Here is a 15424-nt window from a genome sequence, read left to right on the forward strand (position 1 = left end):
AAGTAGAGACACTACATACTGATATACACCTGAACATCAGCAGGAGAGGACTCTTTAAAGTAGAGACACTGCATACTGATATACAGCTGAACATCAGCAGGAGAGGACTCTTTAAAGTAGAGACACTACATACTGATATACACCTGAACATCAGCAGGAGAGGACTCTTTAAAGTAGAGACACTGCATACTGATATACAGCTGAACATCAGCAGGAGAGGACTCTTTAAAGTAGAGACACTGCATACTGATATACACCTGAACATCAGCAGGAGAAGACTCTTTAAAGTAGAGACACTACATACTGATATACACCTGAACATCAGCAGGAGAGGACTCTTTAAAGTAGAGACACTACATACTGATATACACCTGAACATCAGCAGGAGAGGAGTCTTTAAAGTAGAGACACTACATACTGATATACACCTGAACATCAGCAGGAGAGGACTCTTTAAAGTAGAGACACTACATACTGATATACACCTGAACATCAGCAGGAGAGGACTCTTTAAAGTAGAGACACTGCATACTGATATACACCTGAACATCAGCAGGAGAGGACTCTTTAAAATAGAGACACTACATACTGATATACACCTGAACATCAGCAGGAGAGGACTCTTTAAAGTAGAGACACTGCATACTGATATACACCTAAACATCAGCAGGAGAGGACTCTTTAAAGTAGAGACACTACATACTGATATACACCTGAACATCAGCAGGAGAGGACTCTTTAAAGTAGAGACACTACATACTGATATACACCTGAACATCAGCAGGAGAGGACTCTTTAAAGTAGAGACACTACATACTGATATACACCTGAACATCAGCAGGAGAGGACTCTTTAAAGTAGAGACACTGCATACTGATATACACCTGAACATCAGCAGGAGAGGACTCTTTAAAGTAGAGACACTACATACTGATATACACCTGAACATCAGCAGGAGAGGACTCTTTAAAGTAGAGACACTACATACTGATATACACCTGAACATCAGCAGGAGAGGACTCTTTAAAGTAGAGACACTACATACTGATATACACCTGAACATCAGCAGGAGAGGACTCTTTAAAGTAGAGACACTGCATACTGATATACACCTGAACATCAGCAGGAGAGGACTCTTTAAAATAGAGACACTACATACTGATATACACCTGAACATCAGCAGGAGAGGACTCTTTAAAGTAGAGACACTACATACTGATATACACCTGAACATCAGCAGGAGAGGACTCTTTAAAGTAGAGACACTACATACTGATATACACCTGAACATCAGCAGAAGAGGACTCTTTAAAGTAGAGACACTACATACTGATATACACCTGAACATCAGCAGGAGAGGACTCTTTAAAGTAGAGACACTAAATACTGATATACACCTGAACATCAGCAGGAGAGGATTCTTTAAAGTAGAGACACTACATACTGATATACACCTGAACATCAGCAGGAGAGGACTCTTTAAAGTAGAGACACTACATACTGATATATACCTGAACATCAGCAGGAGAGGACTCTTTAAAGTAGATACACTACATACTGATATACACATGAACATCAGCAGGAGAGGACTCTTTAAAGTAGAGACACTACATACTGATATACACCTGAACATCAGCAGGAGAGGACTCTTTAAAGTAGAGACACTACATTCTGATATACACCTGAACATCAGCAGGAGAGGACTCTTTAAAGTAGAGACACTACATACTGATATACACCTGAACATCAGCAGGAGAGGACTCTTTAAAGTAGAGACACTACATACTGATATACACCTGAACATCAGCAGGAGAGGACTCTTTAAAGTAGAGACACTGCATACTGATATACAGCTGAACATCAGCAGGAGAGGACTCTTTAAAGTAGAGACACTACATACTGATATACACCTGAACATCAGCAGGAGAGGACTCTTTAAAGTAGAGACACTGCATACTGATATACAGCTGAACATCAGCAGGAGAGGACTCTTTAAAGTAGAGACACTGCATACTGATATACACCTGAACATCAGCAGGAGAAGACTCTTTAAAGTAGAGACACTACATACTGATATACACCTGAACATCAGCAGGAGAGGACTCTTTAAAGTAGAGACACTACATACTGATATACACCTGAACATCAGCAGGAGAGGACTCTTTAAAGTAGAGACACTGCATACTGATATACAGCTGAACATCAGCAGGAGAGGACTCTTTAAAGTAGAGACACTACATACTGATATACACCTTAACATCAGCAGGAGAGGACTCTTTAAAGTAGAGACACTACATACTGATATACACCTGAACATCAGCAGGAGAGGACTCTTTAAAGTAGAGACACTGCATACTGATATACAGCTGAACATCAGCAGGAGAGGACTCTTTAAAGTAGAGACACTACATACTGATATACACCTGAACATCAGCAGGAGAAGACTCTTTAAAGTAGAGACACTACATACTGATATACACCTGAACATCAGCAGGAGAGGACTCTTTAAAGTAGAGACACTGCATACTGATATACACCTGAACATCAGCAGGAGAAGACTCTTTAAAGTAGAGACACTGCATACTGATATACACCTGAACATCAGCAGGAGAGGACTCTTTAAAGTAGAGACACTACATACTGATATACACCTGAACATCAGCAGGAGAGGACTCTTTAAAGTAGAGACACTACATACTGATATACACCTGAACATCAGCAGGAGAGGACTCTTTAAAGTAGAGACACTACATACTGATATACACCGGAACATCAGCAGGAGAGGACTCTTTAAAGTAGAGACACTGCATACTGATATACACCTGAACATCAGCAGGAGAGGACTCTTTAAAGTAGAGACACTACATACTGATATACACCTGAACATCAGCAGGAGAGGACTCTTTAAAGTAGAGACACTACATACTGATATACACCTGAACATCAGCAGGAGAGGACTCTTTAAAGTAGAGACACTACATACTGATATACACCTGAACATCAGCAGGAGAGGACTCTTTAAAGTAGAGACACTACATACTGATATACACCTGAACATCAGCAGGAGAGGACTCTTTAAAGTAGAGACACTACATACTGATATACACCTGAACATCAGCAGGAGAGGAGTCTTTAAAGTAGAGACACTACATACTGATATACACCTGAACATCAGCAGGAGAGGACTCTTTAAAGTAGAGACACTACATACTGATATACACCTGAACATCAGCAGGAGAGGACTCTTTAAAGTAGAGACACTGCATACTGATATACACCTGAACATCAGCAGGAGAGGACTCTTAAATAGAACACTACATACTGATACACCTGAACAACAGCAGGAGAGGACTCTTTAAAGTAGAGACACTACATACTGATATACACCTGAACATCAGCAGGAGAGGACTCTTTAAAGTAGAGACACTACATACTGATATACACCTGAACATCAGCAGGAGAGGACTCTTTAAAGTAGAGACACTACATACTGATATACACCTGAACATCAGCAGGAGAGGACCTCTTTAAAAGTAGAGACACTACATACTGATATACACCTGAACATCAGCAGGAGAGGACTCTTTAAAGTAGAGACACTGCCTACTGATATACACCTGAACATCAGCAGGAGAGGACTCTTTAAAGTAGAGACACTACATACTGATATACACCTGAACATCAGCAGGAGAGGACTCTTTAAAGTAGAGACACTACATACTGATATACACCTGAACATCAGCAGGAGAGGACTCTTTAAAGTAGAGACACGACATACTGATATACACCTGAACATCAGCAGGAGAGGACTCTTTAAAGTAGAAGAAGGACTAATAACATACATACTGATATACACCTGAACATCAGCAGGAGAGGACTCTTTAAGTAGAGACACTACATACTGATATAACACCTGAACATCAGCAGGAGATACTCTTTAAAGTAGAGACACTACATACTGATATACACCTGAACATCAGCAGAAGAGGACTCTTTAAAGTAGAGACACTACATACTGATATACACCTGAACATCAGCAGGAGAGGACTCTTTAAAGTAGAGACACTAAATACTGATATACACCTGAACATCAGCAGGAGAGGATTCTTTAAAGTAGAGACACTACATACTGATATACACCTGAACATCAGCAGGAGAGGACTCTTTAAAGTAGAGACACTACATACTGATATACACCTGAACATCAGCAGGAGAGGACTCTTTAAAGTAGAGACACTACATACTAATATACACCTGAACATCAGCAGGAGAGGACTCTTTAAAGTAGAGACACTACATACTGATATACACCTGAACATCAGCAGGAGAGGACTCTTTAAAGTAGAGACACTACATACTGATATACACCTGTACATCAGCAGGAGAGGACTCTTTAAAGTAGAGACACTACATACTAATATACACCTGAACATCAGCAGGAGAGGACTCTTTAAAGTAGAGACACTACATACTGATATACACCTGAACATCAGCAGGAGAGGACTCTTTAAAGTAGAGACACTACATACTGATATACACCTGTACATCAGCAGGAGAGGACTCTTTAAAGTAGAGACACTACATACTGATAGACACCTGAACATCAGCAGGAGATAACTCTTTAAAGTAGAGACACTACATACTGATATACACCTGAACATCAGCAGGAGAGGACTCTTTAAAGTAGAGACACTACATACTGATATACACCTGAACATCAGCAGGAGAGGACTCTTTAAAGTAGAGACACTACATACTGATATACACCTGAACATCAGCAGGAGAGGACTCTTTAAAGTAGAGAATCTACATACTGATATACACCTGAACATCAGCAGGAGAGGACTCTTTAAAGTAGAGACACTACATACTGATATACACCTGAACATCATCAGGAGAGGACTCTTTAAAGTAGAGACACTGCATACTGATATACACCTGAACATCATCAGGAGAGGACTCTTTAAAGTAGAGACACTACATACTGATATACACCTGAACATCAGCAGGAGAGGACTCTTTAAAGTAGAGACACTGCATACTGATATACACCTGAACATCATCAGGAGAGGACTCTTTAAAGTAGAGACACTACATACTGATATACACCTGAACATCAGCAGGAGAGGACTCTTTAAAGTAGAGACACTACATACTGATATACACCTGGACATCAGCAGGAGAGGACTCTTTAAAGTAGAGACACTACATACTGATATACACCTGAACATCAGCAGGAGAGGACTCTTTAAAGTAGAGACACTACATACTGATATACACCTGAACATCAGCAGGAGAGGACTCTAATTAAAATCTTTAAACAACTTTAACTGTATTTCAGCCTGTGCTAAAGTACTGAAAAGAAGAAGAGGCAACCTAAAAGCTGCTGTAGAGAGAGAGGAAGTTGAGCTGTGTGACGCAGTAAAGTTACACAACAGCAGCTCTGCAAGTCATCACCGCTCAGAGAGATTAGAGCTCGTTGTCTTCTCTCAATAACCCGGATATCTGATCATAACTGTGCCTGTTTGAACAGTGACTCACAGGCACTGTTCAAACAGGCACTGCTGTCGCTTTATTACACATATGACAAATCAGTGACGAGCAAACTGCTCAGCAATAAATCAAGTGTGTGAGTGAGTGAGTGTGTGTGTGTGTGTGTGTGTGTGTGTGTGTGTGTGTGTGTGTGTGTGTGTGACTCTGTACTCACCCTGCACACGGACATCTGGTTGGTGGTGAGTGTCCCTGTTTTGTCGGAGCAGATGACGGAGGTGCAGCCGAGCGTCTCCACGGAGGGCAGACTCCTGACGATGGCGTTCTTCTTGGCCATGCGGCGCGTCCCTAACGCCAGGCAGGTGGTGATGACGGCGGGCAAACCTTCGGGAATGGCGGCCACGGCCAACGCCACGGCGATCTTGAAGTAATAAACGGCGCCTCGGATCCAGGAGCCGCCGTGCACCGGGTCGTTGAAGTGTCCGATGTTGATCATCCACACGGCGATGCAGATCAGAGAGATGACTTTGGAGAGCTGCTCCCCGAACTCGTCCAGTTTCTGTTGCAGCGGCGTCTTCTCCTGCTCCGTCGCCGCCATCTCGTCACGGATCTTCCCGATCTCCGTGTTCACGCCCGTAGCCACAGCGACGCCGACCGCCTTCCCAGCCGCGATGTTGGTGCCCTGAGGAAATAACAAGGTTTATATATATGTTTGTACCCTAAAAAAATGACATACACTACCAGTCAAAAGTTTGGACACACCTTGTCATTCGAAGTTTTTTATTTTATTATTATATTCAGAATTTTTTTAACACTTTTTTGTTAACTAGATAATTCGATATGTGTTCTTTCATAGTTTTGATATGTTCAGTATTAATCTACAAAGTAGAAAACATTTAAACAAACAAAAACCATTGAATGAGAAGGTGTCCAAACTTTTGAGTGGTACTGTAGATAATAATACATTTGGTCATTTTTTAATTGGCTTGTATGAGCTACTTATCCAGTCACTCTATCTCCATATATCCACTCTAATCATCATTAAACTCTTTATTAGTACTTATACACCACTGTCTATATTGTTTACACATTTTTACATAATTATTGTTGTTGTTATTAATAATTTATATTTTAAACTAACTTCTTAAAGGTGGGGTAGGTAAGTTTGAGAAACCGGCTCGAGATCACTAGAATTTGAAAATACACAACCGGAGAAAATCTGCCACTTCCTTATAGAGACCCTCCTCCAACACACACGAACGCGCACATGACCAATGAGGGCACGAGATAAGTTTGTGCACAGATGGAAGGCTGACAGGCAGGTAGGCCATCCAGTTATTTTAGCCGGGCCGGCTCAAATGATTGGTCGTACTTTTTACAGGACTACGGCTTCCACAGATGATATTTTTTTATGGATTTTTTGTCAAAGCACTTCAGATATTCATTGCTATTGGGATGTTAAGAGCATTCCATGGAATATAACAACAATTATAAAACGGACAAGTAAAATCAAGCAATCTGATTGGTTCTTAGCCGTGGTATACTGAGCGTATACCACGGGTAGAATTGTAAGTTACTTTTCACAACAAGTCAGTATCCCTCCGCGTCTGAGATAAACAGTATACAGTTGGGCTGAAAAGCAAACTGCTTGCAGTTTGCTTTTCAAACTGGAACAAGAAAGCAGCGGAGAAGTAACGGCAGAAACCCTCCTTTTTACGCAGCGGTCCAGACATAGACATCAAACGGCAAAACATATTCAGTGTGCAGTTCCTTTGGCATTAGGGCAGGGATATCTAGATACTTTCCAAGGTTTGACATAATTAATTGTGCTACTTTTAAAGCAAGCAACGATGTTTTCAAATCTGTAATCAAAAAGGTCCACAAAAACGCTATCGACCAATCAGATTGCTTGATTTGACTTGTCCGTTTATAAATATATTTACATTTCTTCCGTTACGAAACAAACTTACAAAGCATAACATGGACACATTTAAGATTAACTTCGACCTCCGGGGTGGTCTTACTATGGAGGAGTGGCTTGAGGAGGAGTGCCTATCTCCAGAAAAAAGCCCCCTGCTAACGAAGACATGCAGAGCTACGTGAAGAGCAGGTTGACCAACTAGAAAAAAACGAACTAACAGAACACCGTGAAGCAAACAAAATGGGCAGTTAAGTGCTTTGAAGACTGGTGTCAGGATAATTCTGTGGTCATAGACTTTCAGACGTCGACAAAACAGCAGCTCAATAACATCTTGAGAGATTTTTATGCAACTGTCAGAAACGGTAAAGGCGAACTATACGGCCTGAGCAGCTATATCGGTCTACGTGCTGGACTCAACCGGCACATAAATGACCCACCACTCAGTCTGTCCTGGTCCATCCTCAAAGACACCGAGTTCACAACTTGCAACAATGTGTTCATCGGCGTTGTGAAAATGTTGAGAAAGAAGGCACTCGATACTTCAGTCCATCACTCTTCCATAACAGAACATGACTTCAAAGCTATCAAGCAAGTACTTGATCCAAAAACTCCGGAGGGGCTAGTAACAAGGTGTGGTTTGACGTTCAACTGCACTTTGGACGCAGGGGAAATGAGGGTAATCGGCAGCTCAAACCCTCGTCTTTCACCACCAAAACAGACGAAAACGGGCTTAAGTATGTAACGCTGACGTTCAATGAGCACACAAAAAACCACAACGACCCGCAGGCGAGAAATAAAGAGAGCACAAGGGGATTTATGTGTGAACTGCCTGGTGATCCTCTCTGTCCCGTTTCTTCGTTGGAAAAATACATCTCCCTCCTACCCCGGACGCACCTGCCTTTTATCTACACCCAAGAAGACAAGTGAACTGCGATGTCAACAATGTGTGGTAAATAATGTGTAGTGCATATTATTTTAATAGATTAGGCTAGATTAGGATAGCTACTAAAAATCACTTTTGCTTTGTTACAGGTTCACTCGAGAGCCAATGGGCGTGAATCACCTTTCGACAATGTTGCCTAGAATGTGCAAGCAAGCAGGAACACAGCAGAAATACACCAACCACTGCCTCCGCAGTACCACCATTCAGAAGCTTTCTGATGCGGGTCTTGAAAGCAGAGAAATGATGACCGTTAGTGGCCACAGGTGCGAAAGCTCTCTCCAGAGCTACTGGAAGCCAAATCTCGCAGACCGGAGAAAATGGAGCAATATTCTCTCCATGCCCAGCAACAGCCGAGTACAACCGCAGCCTAGTACAAGTAACCTTGTAAGCCATTCTACGGATGCTGCACAGTTTTTCAGTGGGTGCACAATAAACGGCAACATACAAATTAATGTAAATAAATAGCCAAATAACCAATCAACGCTGTCTGTCTAATATGTTCGCTAGCTGTTAGTGTTGTTGCATAGCAACCACCTCACACTATGTTTTGTGCAGAAGGCAACGGGGGGACTATTTTATTTTGAACATCATTATTTAATAATAACAACTATTTAAATTAGAGTGTGTATTTTTCTTTTATATTGCCACACTTGGTAACCGTTTTATAAAAGCAATAGCTCACTTCAGGCCGTGATATATGCTCATTATATCACAGTTAAGGGGGTTTGTCGACCCTCCGCTTCGCGTCGGGCCGAACCACGCCCCTTAGCTGTGATATAATGAGCATATACCACGGCCTGTCGTGAGCTATTGCTTAAGTGTATCTCGAGCCGGTTTCTCAAACTTACCTACCCTACCTTTAAGGTAAATATAAAAAAAAAATCTTATTTTTTCTTTTTCTTTAACTTATAGTGTTTCAATGTATATTTGTATTATATCTTATTATTTATATATTCACATGACCCAACCACCACTGCCTATATTGCATACACATGTTACATTTATTATTGTTTTATACTTTAGTTAAATGTGCACATTTTACTTTTATAACTTTATTTTCTTCTTGCAATTTTGGACTTTACTGCCATTGATCCGGACCAGTGACCTTGTATAAAATTCACAAGTGGACCTTTAATAAAAAAGTTTGAGTACCCCTGATTTATATGTTATTCTAAAATGGAACAACCGTCACAAAACCTTATTTACCCCAGAATTATTCTAAATATGTTTACAGTATACAAAGTTAATTCTACTTCTTAGTATTTATATATATATTAAATCAATGGTAAAATTAAGTAGCAGAATAAAATAAAAATCTGTCTAAATATTCTAAATATAGTACACTACACTTAGATGTGATTTAAAGTGGCAAAAAAACGTTTGGTATTCACTACTATTTCTCCAAACTGGATCAACGACCTCACACAAATCCACTTTGAAACAATCACCACTGCCTCTTTAAGGAGATCTGATAACGCCTGACTCATAAATAACAACAGGAGCGAGTTATTCTTCCAGGAAGAGAACAGAAAGTAAACAAACACGAGGACAGAAACAGGAAGTGAGACTTACGGAGAACATCATGTTCTTCTTGTCCTGGTTGACGGCTCGGGGGTCCGGCACGGGGTCCGTGTGTTTGATGACGGACACGGACTCACCTGCAAACACAACAGGGGGTTAAATCTGCAGGCGATGTGAGGAACAAAGCACTGACTGATATCTCTGCTGATATCTCTACTGAGAGATCTACTGATATCTCTACTGATATCTCTACTGAGAGATCTACTGAGAGATCTACTGATATCTCTACTGATATCTCTACTGAGAGATCTACTGAGAGATCTACTGATATCTCTACTGATATCTCTACTGATATCTCTACTGATATCTCTACTGATATCTCTACTGATATCTCTACTGATATCTCTACTGAGAGATCTGTGTTTCTTTATCCAATAATCCAGAAATGAAACTAAATGAATATCGCTCAGAGGGTCTCGTTTATAATAACCCTGTCACTAATCAGGTGTACAGCTCTTAAAGGGGTTAGGGTTATACATATGAAACCTTTGTGAGAAAGCAATAGCACATGTTTTGTAGTGTCAGCTTTCCTGTGTAAATAAATATATGATATATATAATCAGATATCATGATGAAGTTAAAGAAGAGAATCAGACACATGAATAAGGTGTTATAGTTGAGACCAAATGCAGATGTTATCAGGAGAAACTGGTGTATTGTTAAATGACTTAATGAGATGTCTTGCACTAGAACAGATCCTCCACTCAGTCTGTGGCTCAAGTAATACGTTCAATAAGGTACGGAGAACATTCCTGGAGCACTTTATTATTGACATTAATATTACTGTTTGTATTCTCCTGAAACGTTGTGTACCCTTTTGCATTTTGCTCAGGTTTGATTTTGGGACTGGGGAAGGGGAGGGGAGGGGTGTGCATGTGTGCAGTGTGTATTGTGTATTGTTTGTAGAAAATGTAAATACAAGAAGAGAAACTTGTGTATTTAATAAAACTTGTCACAGGAAAATGGAAATGTTCTCACCGGTGAGGATGGACTGGTCGACCCTCAGAGTCGTGGATATGATGGAACAGATCCGGATGTCAGCGGAACCTTGTCTCCACTGGGGGATAGAAACAAAATTGCAGAAAAATGAGGAGCATGAACACAGGATAACATTATATTAACATATATATATATATATCTTTTAAATGAGGTCAACTGAAGGCTTGTTGTAACCAGAGTTCCCGTTAGCCGGTAATTACCGGACTATGACCGGTAAAATATGCTGAAGACCGGCAAATCTAAATCTCTTCGGTCAAAATGTCCGGTCAAAATAATTTCCCTTTAGCACAATACCGCTTCAGTTGAGCCACTTATGTGACAGAGAAGAAGAGTATGTGACAGACAAGAAGAGTCTGTGACAGACAAGAAGAGTATGTGACAGACAAGAATAGTATGTGACAGACAAGAAGAGTATGTGACAGACAAGAATAGTATGTGACAGACAAGAAGAGTATGTGACAGACAAGAAGAGTATGTGACAGACAAGAAGAGTATGTGACAGACAAGAAGAGTCTGTGACAGACAATGAAGAGTATGTGACAGACAAGAAGAGTATGGACAGACAAGAAGAGTATGTGACAGACAAGAAGAGTATGTGACAGACAAGAAGAGTATGTGACAGACAAGAAGAGTATGTGACAGACAAGAAGAGTATGTGACAGACAAGAAGAGTATGTGACAGACAAGAAGAGTAGTGACAGACAAGAAGAGTATTGTGACAGACAAGAAGAGTATGTGACAGACAAGAAAGAGTATGTGACAGACAAGAAGAGTATGTGACAGACAGAAGAGTATGTGACAGACAAGAAGAGATGTGACAGACAGAAGTAGTATGTGACAGACAAGAAGAGTATGTGCAGACAAGAAGAGTATGTGACAGACAAGAAGAGTATGGGACAGACAAGAAGAGTATGTGACAGACAAGAAGAGTATGTGACAGACCAATGAAGAGTATGTGACAGACAAGAAGAGTTATGTGACTAGACAAGAAGAGTATGTGACAGACAAGAAGAGTATTTGACAGGAACAAGAATAGTATGTGACAGACAAGAATAGTATGTGACAGACAAGAAGAGTATGTGACAAGAAGAGTATTGACAGACAGAAAGTAGTATGTGACAGACAAGAGTAATGTGACAGACAAGAAGAGTATGTGACAGACAAGAAGAGTATGTGACAGACAAGAAGAGTATGTGACAGACAAGAATAGTATGTGACAGACAGAATAGTATGTGACAGACAAGAAGAGTATTGACAGACAGAGTGTGTGACAGACAAGAATAGTATGTGACAGACAAGAGAGTATGTGACAGACAAGAAGGTATGTGACAGACAAGAGAGTATGTGACAGACAAGAAGAGTATTGACAGACAGAAGAGTTATGTGACAGACAAGAAAGATCTGTGACAGACAAGAAGAGTATGTGACAGACAAGAATAGTATGTGACAGACAAGAAGAGTATGTGACAGACAAGAAGGTATGTGACAGACAAGAAGAGTATGTGACAGACAAGAAGAGTATGTGACAGACAAGAAGAGTATGTGACAGACAAGAGAGTATGTGACAGACAAGAGAGTATGTGAAGGGACAAGAAGAATAGTAGTGGACAGACAAGAAGAGTATGTGACAGACAGAAGAAGGTATGTGACAGACAAGAAGATTACAAGAATATCAATTCTAATGTCTAACACGTAATGTGGAGGAAAGAGTGTCCGTATGGTTGATTGTGCGTTGATCTGTTGGTAATGCCTCGGGGTTCCGGTGGGCATGTAAACAAATGCATAATGCTGCGCTATACTTTGCGGCCTCACCCGGTTGCATAGCGACGCTTATTGTTTTAGGTGTCTTTTAAACAAGCAGGTAGTCATATCATTAGCTAGAACTAAGCTAGATCTGATCGATATGGACATAAACGCGAGTGAAGTCTAATCTGACGGGAGAGACCAGCTGCTGCTGACGAGTCGACACGCAGCTCTGCACGATCACCTGCAGCGGTGAGCGGAACAAAACACACACTTCAGGTTAGAATATCACGTAGCTATTTTAATTACCTCTCAAACTTCCTAAACTAGTTATAGATATGTTTAGTTTTACTGTCGGGCCACTCATTACTGGATCCGCGAGCTGCATGATCTGACAGGCTGTCAGGAGAGGGAGAGAGAGCGCTCCGTTTATTATTCCAGTGTTATTAAAAGTTACTGTACACTTTGAATAATGTAATTAATCTACTAGAATTAGTTTGTTTTATATCGAATCATATCAATTTGTTTAAAAGCTCAATAAATAACAAAGAAGAACTTTTCTAATTTTGTCCGGAAGATTTCAACTTTAACGGACATGTTGACCGGCAAACAAATATTCTAACGGGAACTCTGGTTGTAACACTGAAACACAACATGCAGTGCTGGGGAATCTCAAGCAAAACCACTATTTCATTTTGGGGCTTTACTTGAATTGGTCAATGTTGAGACACATTGTTTAATATTCGTATTTAATAGATAAGAGGTACAGCACTTCATTGTGTCTCAAAAGCATATTGTGAAAACATTCACCATATATGTAGTAGAGTAAAAGTATAAAGTAGAATAAAATGGAAATACTCAAAGTGTGTCTAAATGTTACTTAGGTACACTACAGGAGATAATGCACTTTCCAACACTGCTCAATTGTGTGTGTGTGTGTGTGTGTGTGTGTGTGTGTGTGGTGTGTGTGTGTGTGTGTGTGTGTGTGTGTGTGTGTGTGGTTTACAGGCTAAATTAAGATTCAACAGCTGACACATTGTGTATTTTCTGCGGGCAGTTACTCAGTGTTAGTGTACAGTAAACGGATAAAGAGCCGCTCGTTAACGGAGGAGGAGGATGAGGAGGAGGAGGAAGAGGAAATGAAGGATTCGTTAAGGCCCCGTCTCAGAGGAAAAGGCTAATTTAGCACCATGAGAGAGAAAGTGACCCAGTTCAGATCCTGATGGAGAGGAGGAGAGTCTGCATTTAGACCTGATGCAGATTATATTAATGAATCAGAAATCTTACAATTTTTTGACCATTATAATTAAAAATATATTTTGTTATATTTTATATTTGTATATCGTTATTATTTTTTGAATGTTTGTTCTGTAACGCATTTATTTTTTATTAAATATACAGTGCATTTGACTCCTTGATTAAAATATGAACTCATTTTGAATCCAGAAATGTAACTGTCTTAGTAGATATGATGCCTGTCGGACATTTAAAGGATCACCACCCGCTGTTAGACACTGAAATAACACAAAAGGTTTCCTAAGAACCGAAAAGCTTTGTTTCATCCTCCATGGTTACATCACACTTCCTGTGCTCAGTCACTGCTTTAGAAGAAACACACCGACACACACACACCGACACACACACACAGCCATGACTCCTGGCTCAGCGCTGTGTGTGTGTGTGTGTGTGTGTGTGTGTGTGTGTGTGTGTGTGTGTGTGTGTGTGTGTCTCCGGGCAGTTACTCAGCAGACCTGATGAAGTGTGTGTTCTTCGTCTCTTTGTATCAACATCCTGCTCGGTAACTGTCCAACTGTCCTCAGGCATGGCCGGTGTTAGAAAGTACATTTACTAAAAGTGCTCAAGTACTAAAGTACACATTTAAAGTACTTGTACACAACTCTATACACATGTTTACCAACTGCAGCAGTAAAGGGATAAATACCTTCATGCATCAATAAATAAAATGCAATAAAACAACATATGTAGGGCCATCCTGCATAAGGAGTACTTTGACTTCTTCTGCAAGGATATTCAAGTATCAAAAACTTTATTGACAGAAGCACAATAGCTACAGTGTGGTTTAGCCAATGTAAATCATACATATTATTATTGTACACTACATTTAAGACATACAAAAAATATATAAATGACATCATGTTGCCAGTCAAATGCAGGAATAAAGAAACTACACAGGGGCGTGTGGTGCAGTGGGTTGTGCGTAGGTGTTGGGATCAGGGGGTCACAGGTTCAAACCCCACTGCAGTCAGCATGTCGTTGTGTCTCTGAGACACTTCACCGCAAACTGCTCCTGTGGGGATTGCCCACAGTATTGAGTATGTAAGTCGCTTTGGATAAAAGCGTCTAACAAGTAACATGTAATGTAAACTAAAGTCAAATGAGATAAAACTAATTGTGAAAGAAATACTTAAATGTACTATGTATTGTCGTGTCCTGCCCTGTAAATATTAAATGTTTTTTAAGTACAATCTTTAATAATTTGTTGGAGTCTTTTTCTTTTAATGCAGGACTTTTAGGAGTATTATTAAACTGTAATATTGCTCCTCTTCCAAAGCGCACTATGTGAGGACTTCCTCTACCTCCGGCCACTTCTCCCCCTCTGAACATTACTTAACAAAGCCCTGACATGTTTGGCAGAGTGTTGTGTTCGAGTGCAGCCTCCTCCTCCGTGCGTCGGAGCTTCAACACGTGCAGCCGGCAGCCGAACAATAAGGCCGACCTGCTGACGC

At 40.5% G+C, this 15424-nt stretch overlaps 1 protein-coding gene across 2 annotated transcripts in view; it reads right to left on the minus strand.

Annotated features, from left to right (window-relative positions):
• LOC117484762 (sarcoplasmic/endoplasmic reticulum calcium ATPase 2-like) overlaps window positions 1-10986 on the minus strand; it is a 31770-nt gene extending 20784 nt beyond the window's left edge. For both annotated transcript variants that reach the window (XM_034133184.1, XM_034133183.1), the window contains exons 1-3: window positions 10914-10986; window positions 9927-10012; window positions 5708-6172 (exon numbers count right to left, since the gene is read on the minus strand). In XM_034133184.1, coding sequence (XP_033989075.1) covers window positions 5708-6172; window positions 9927-9938 — 477 coding nt within the window. In that variant the 5' untranslated portion in view covers window positions 9939-10012; window positions 10914-10986. The remainder of the gene's footprint in view (window positions 1-5707; window positions 6173-9926; window positions 10013-10913) is intronic.
• Window positions 10987-15424: the final 4438 nt, after the last annotated feature.

Source organism: Trematomus bernacchii, unplaced genomic scaffold (genome assembly GCF_902827165.1).
Source record: "Trematomus bernacchii unplaced genomic scaffold, fTreBer1.1, whole genome shotgun sequence".
Taxonomy (NCBI): domain Eukaryota; kingdom Metazoa; phylum Chordata; class Actinopteri; order Perciformes; family Nototheniidae; genus Trematomus; species Trematomus bernacchii.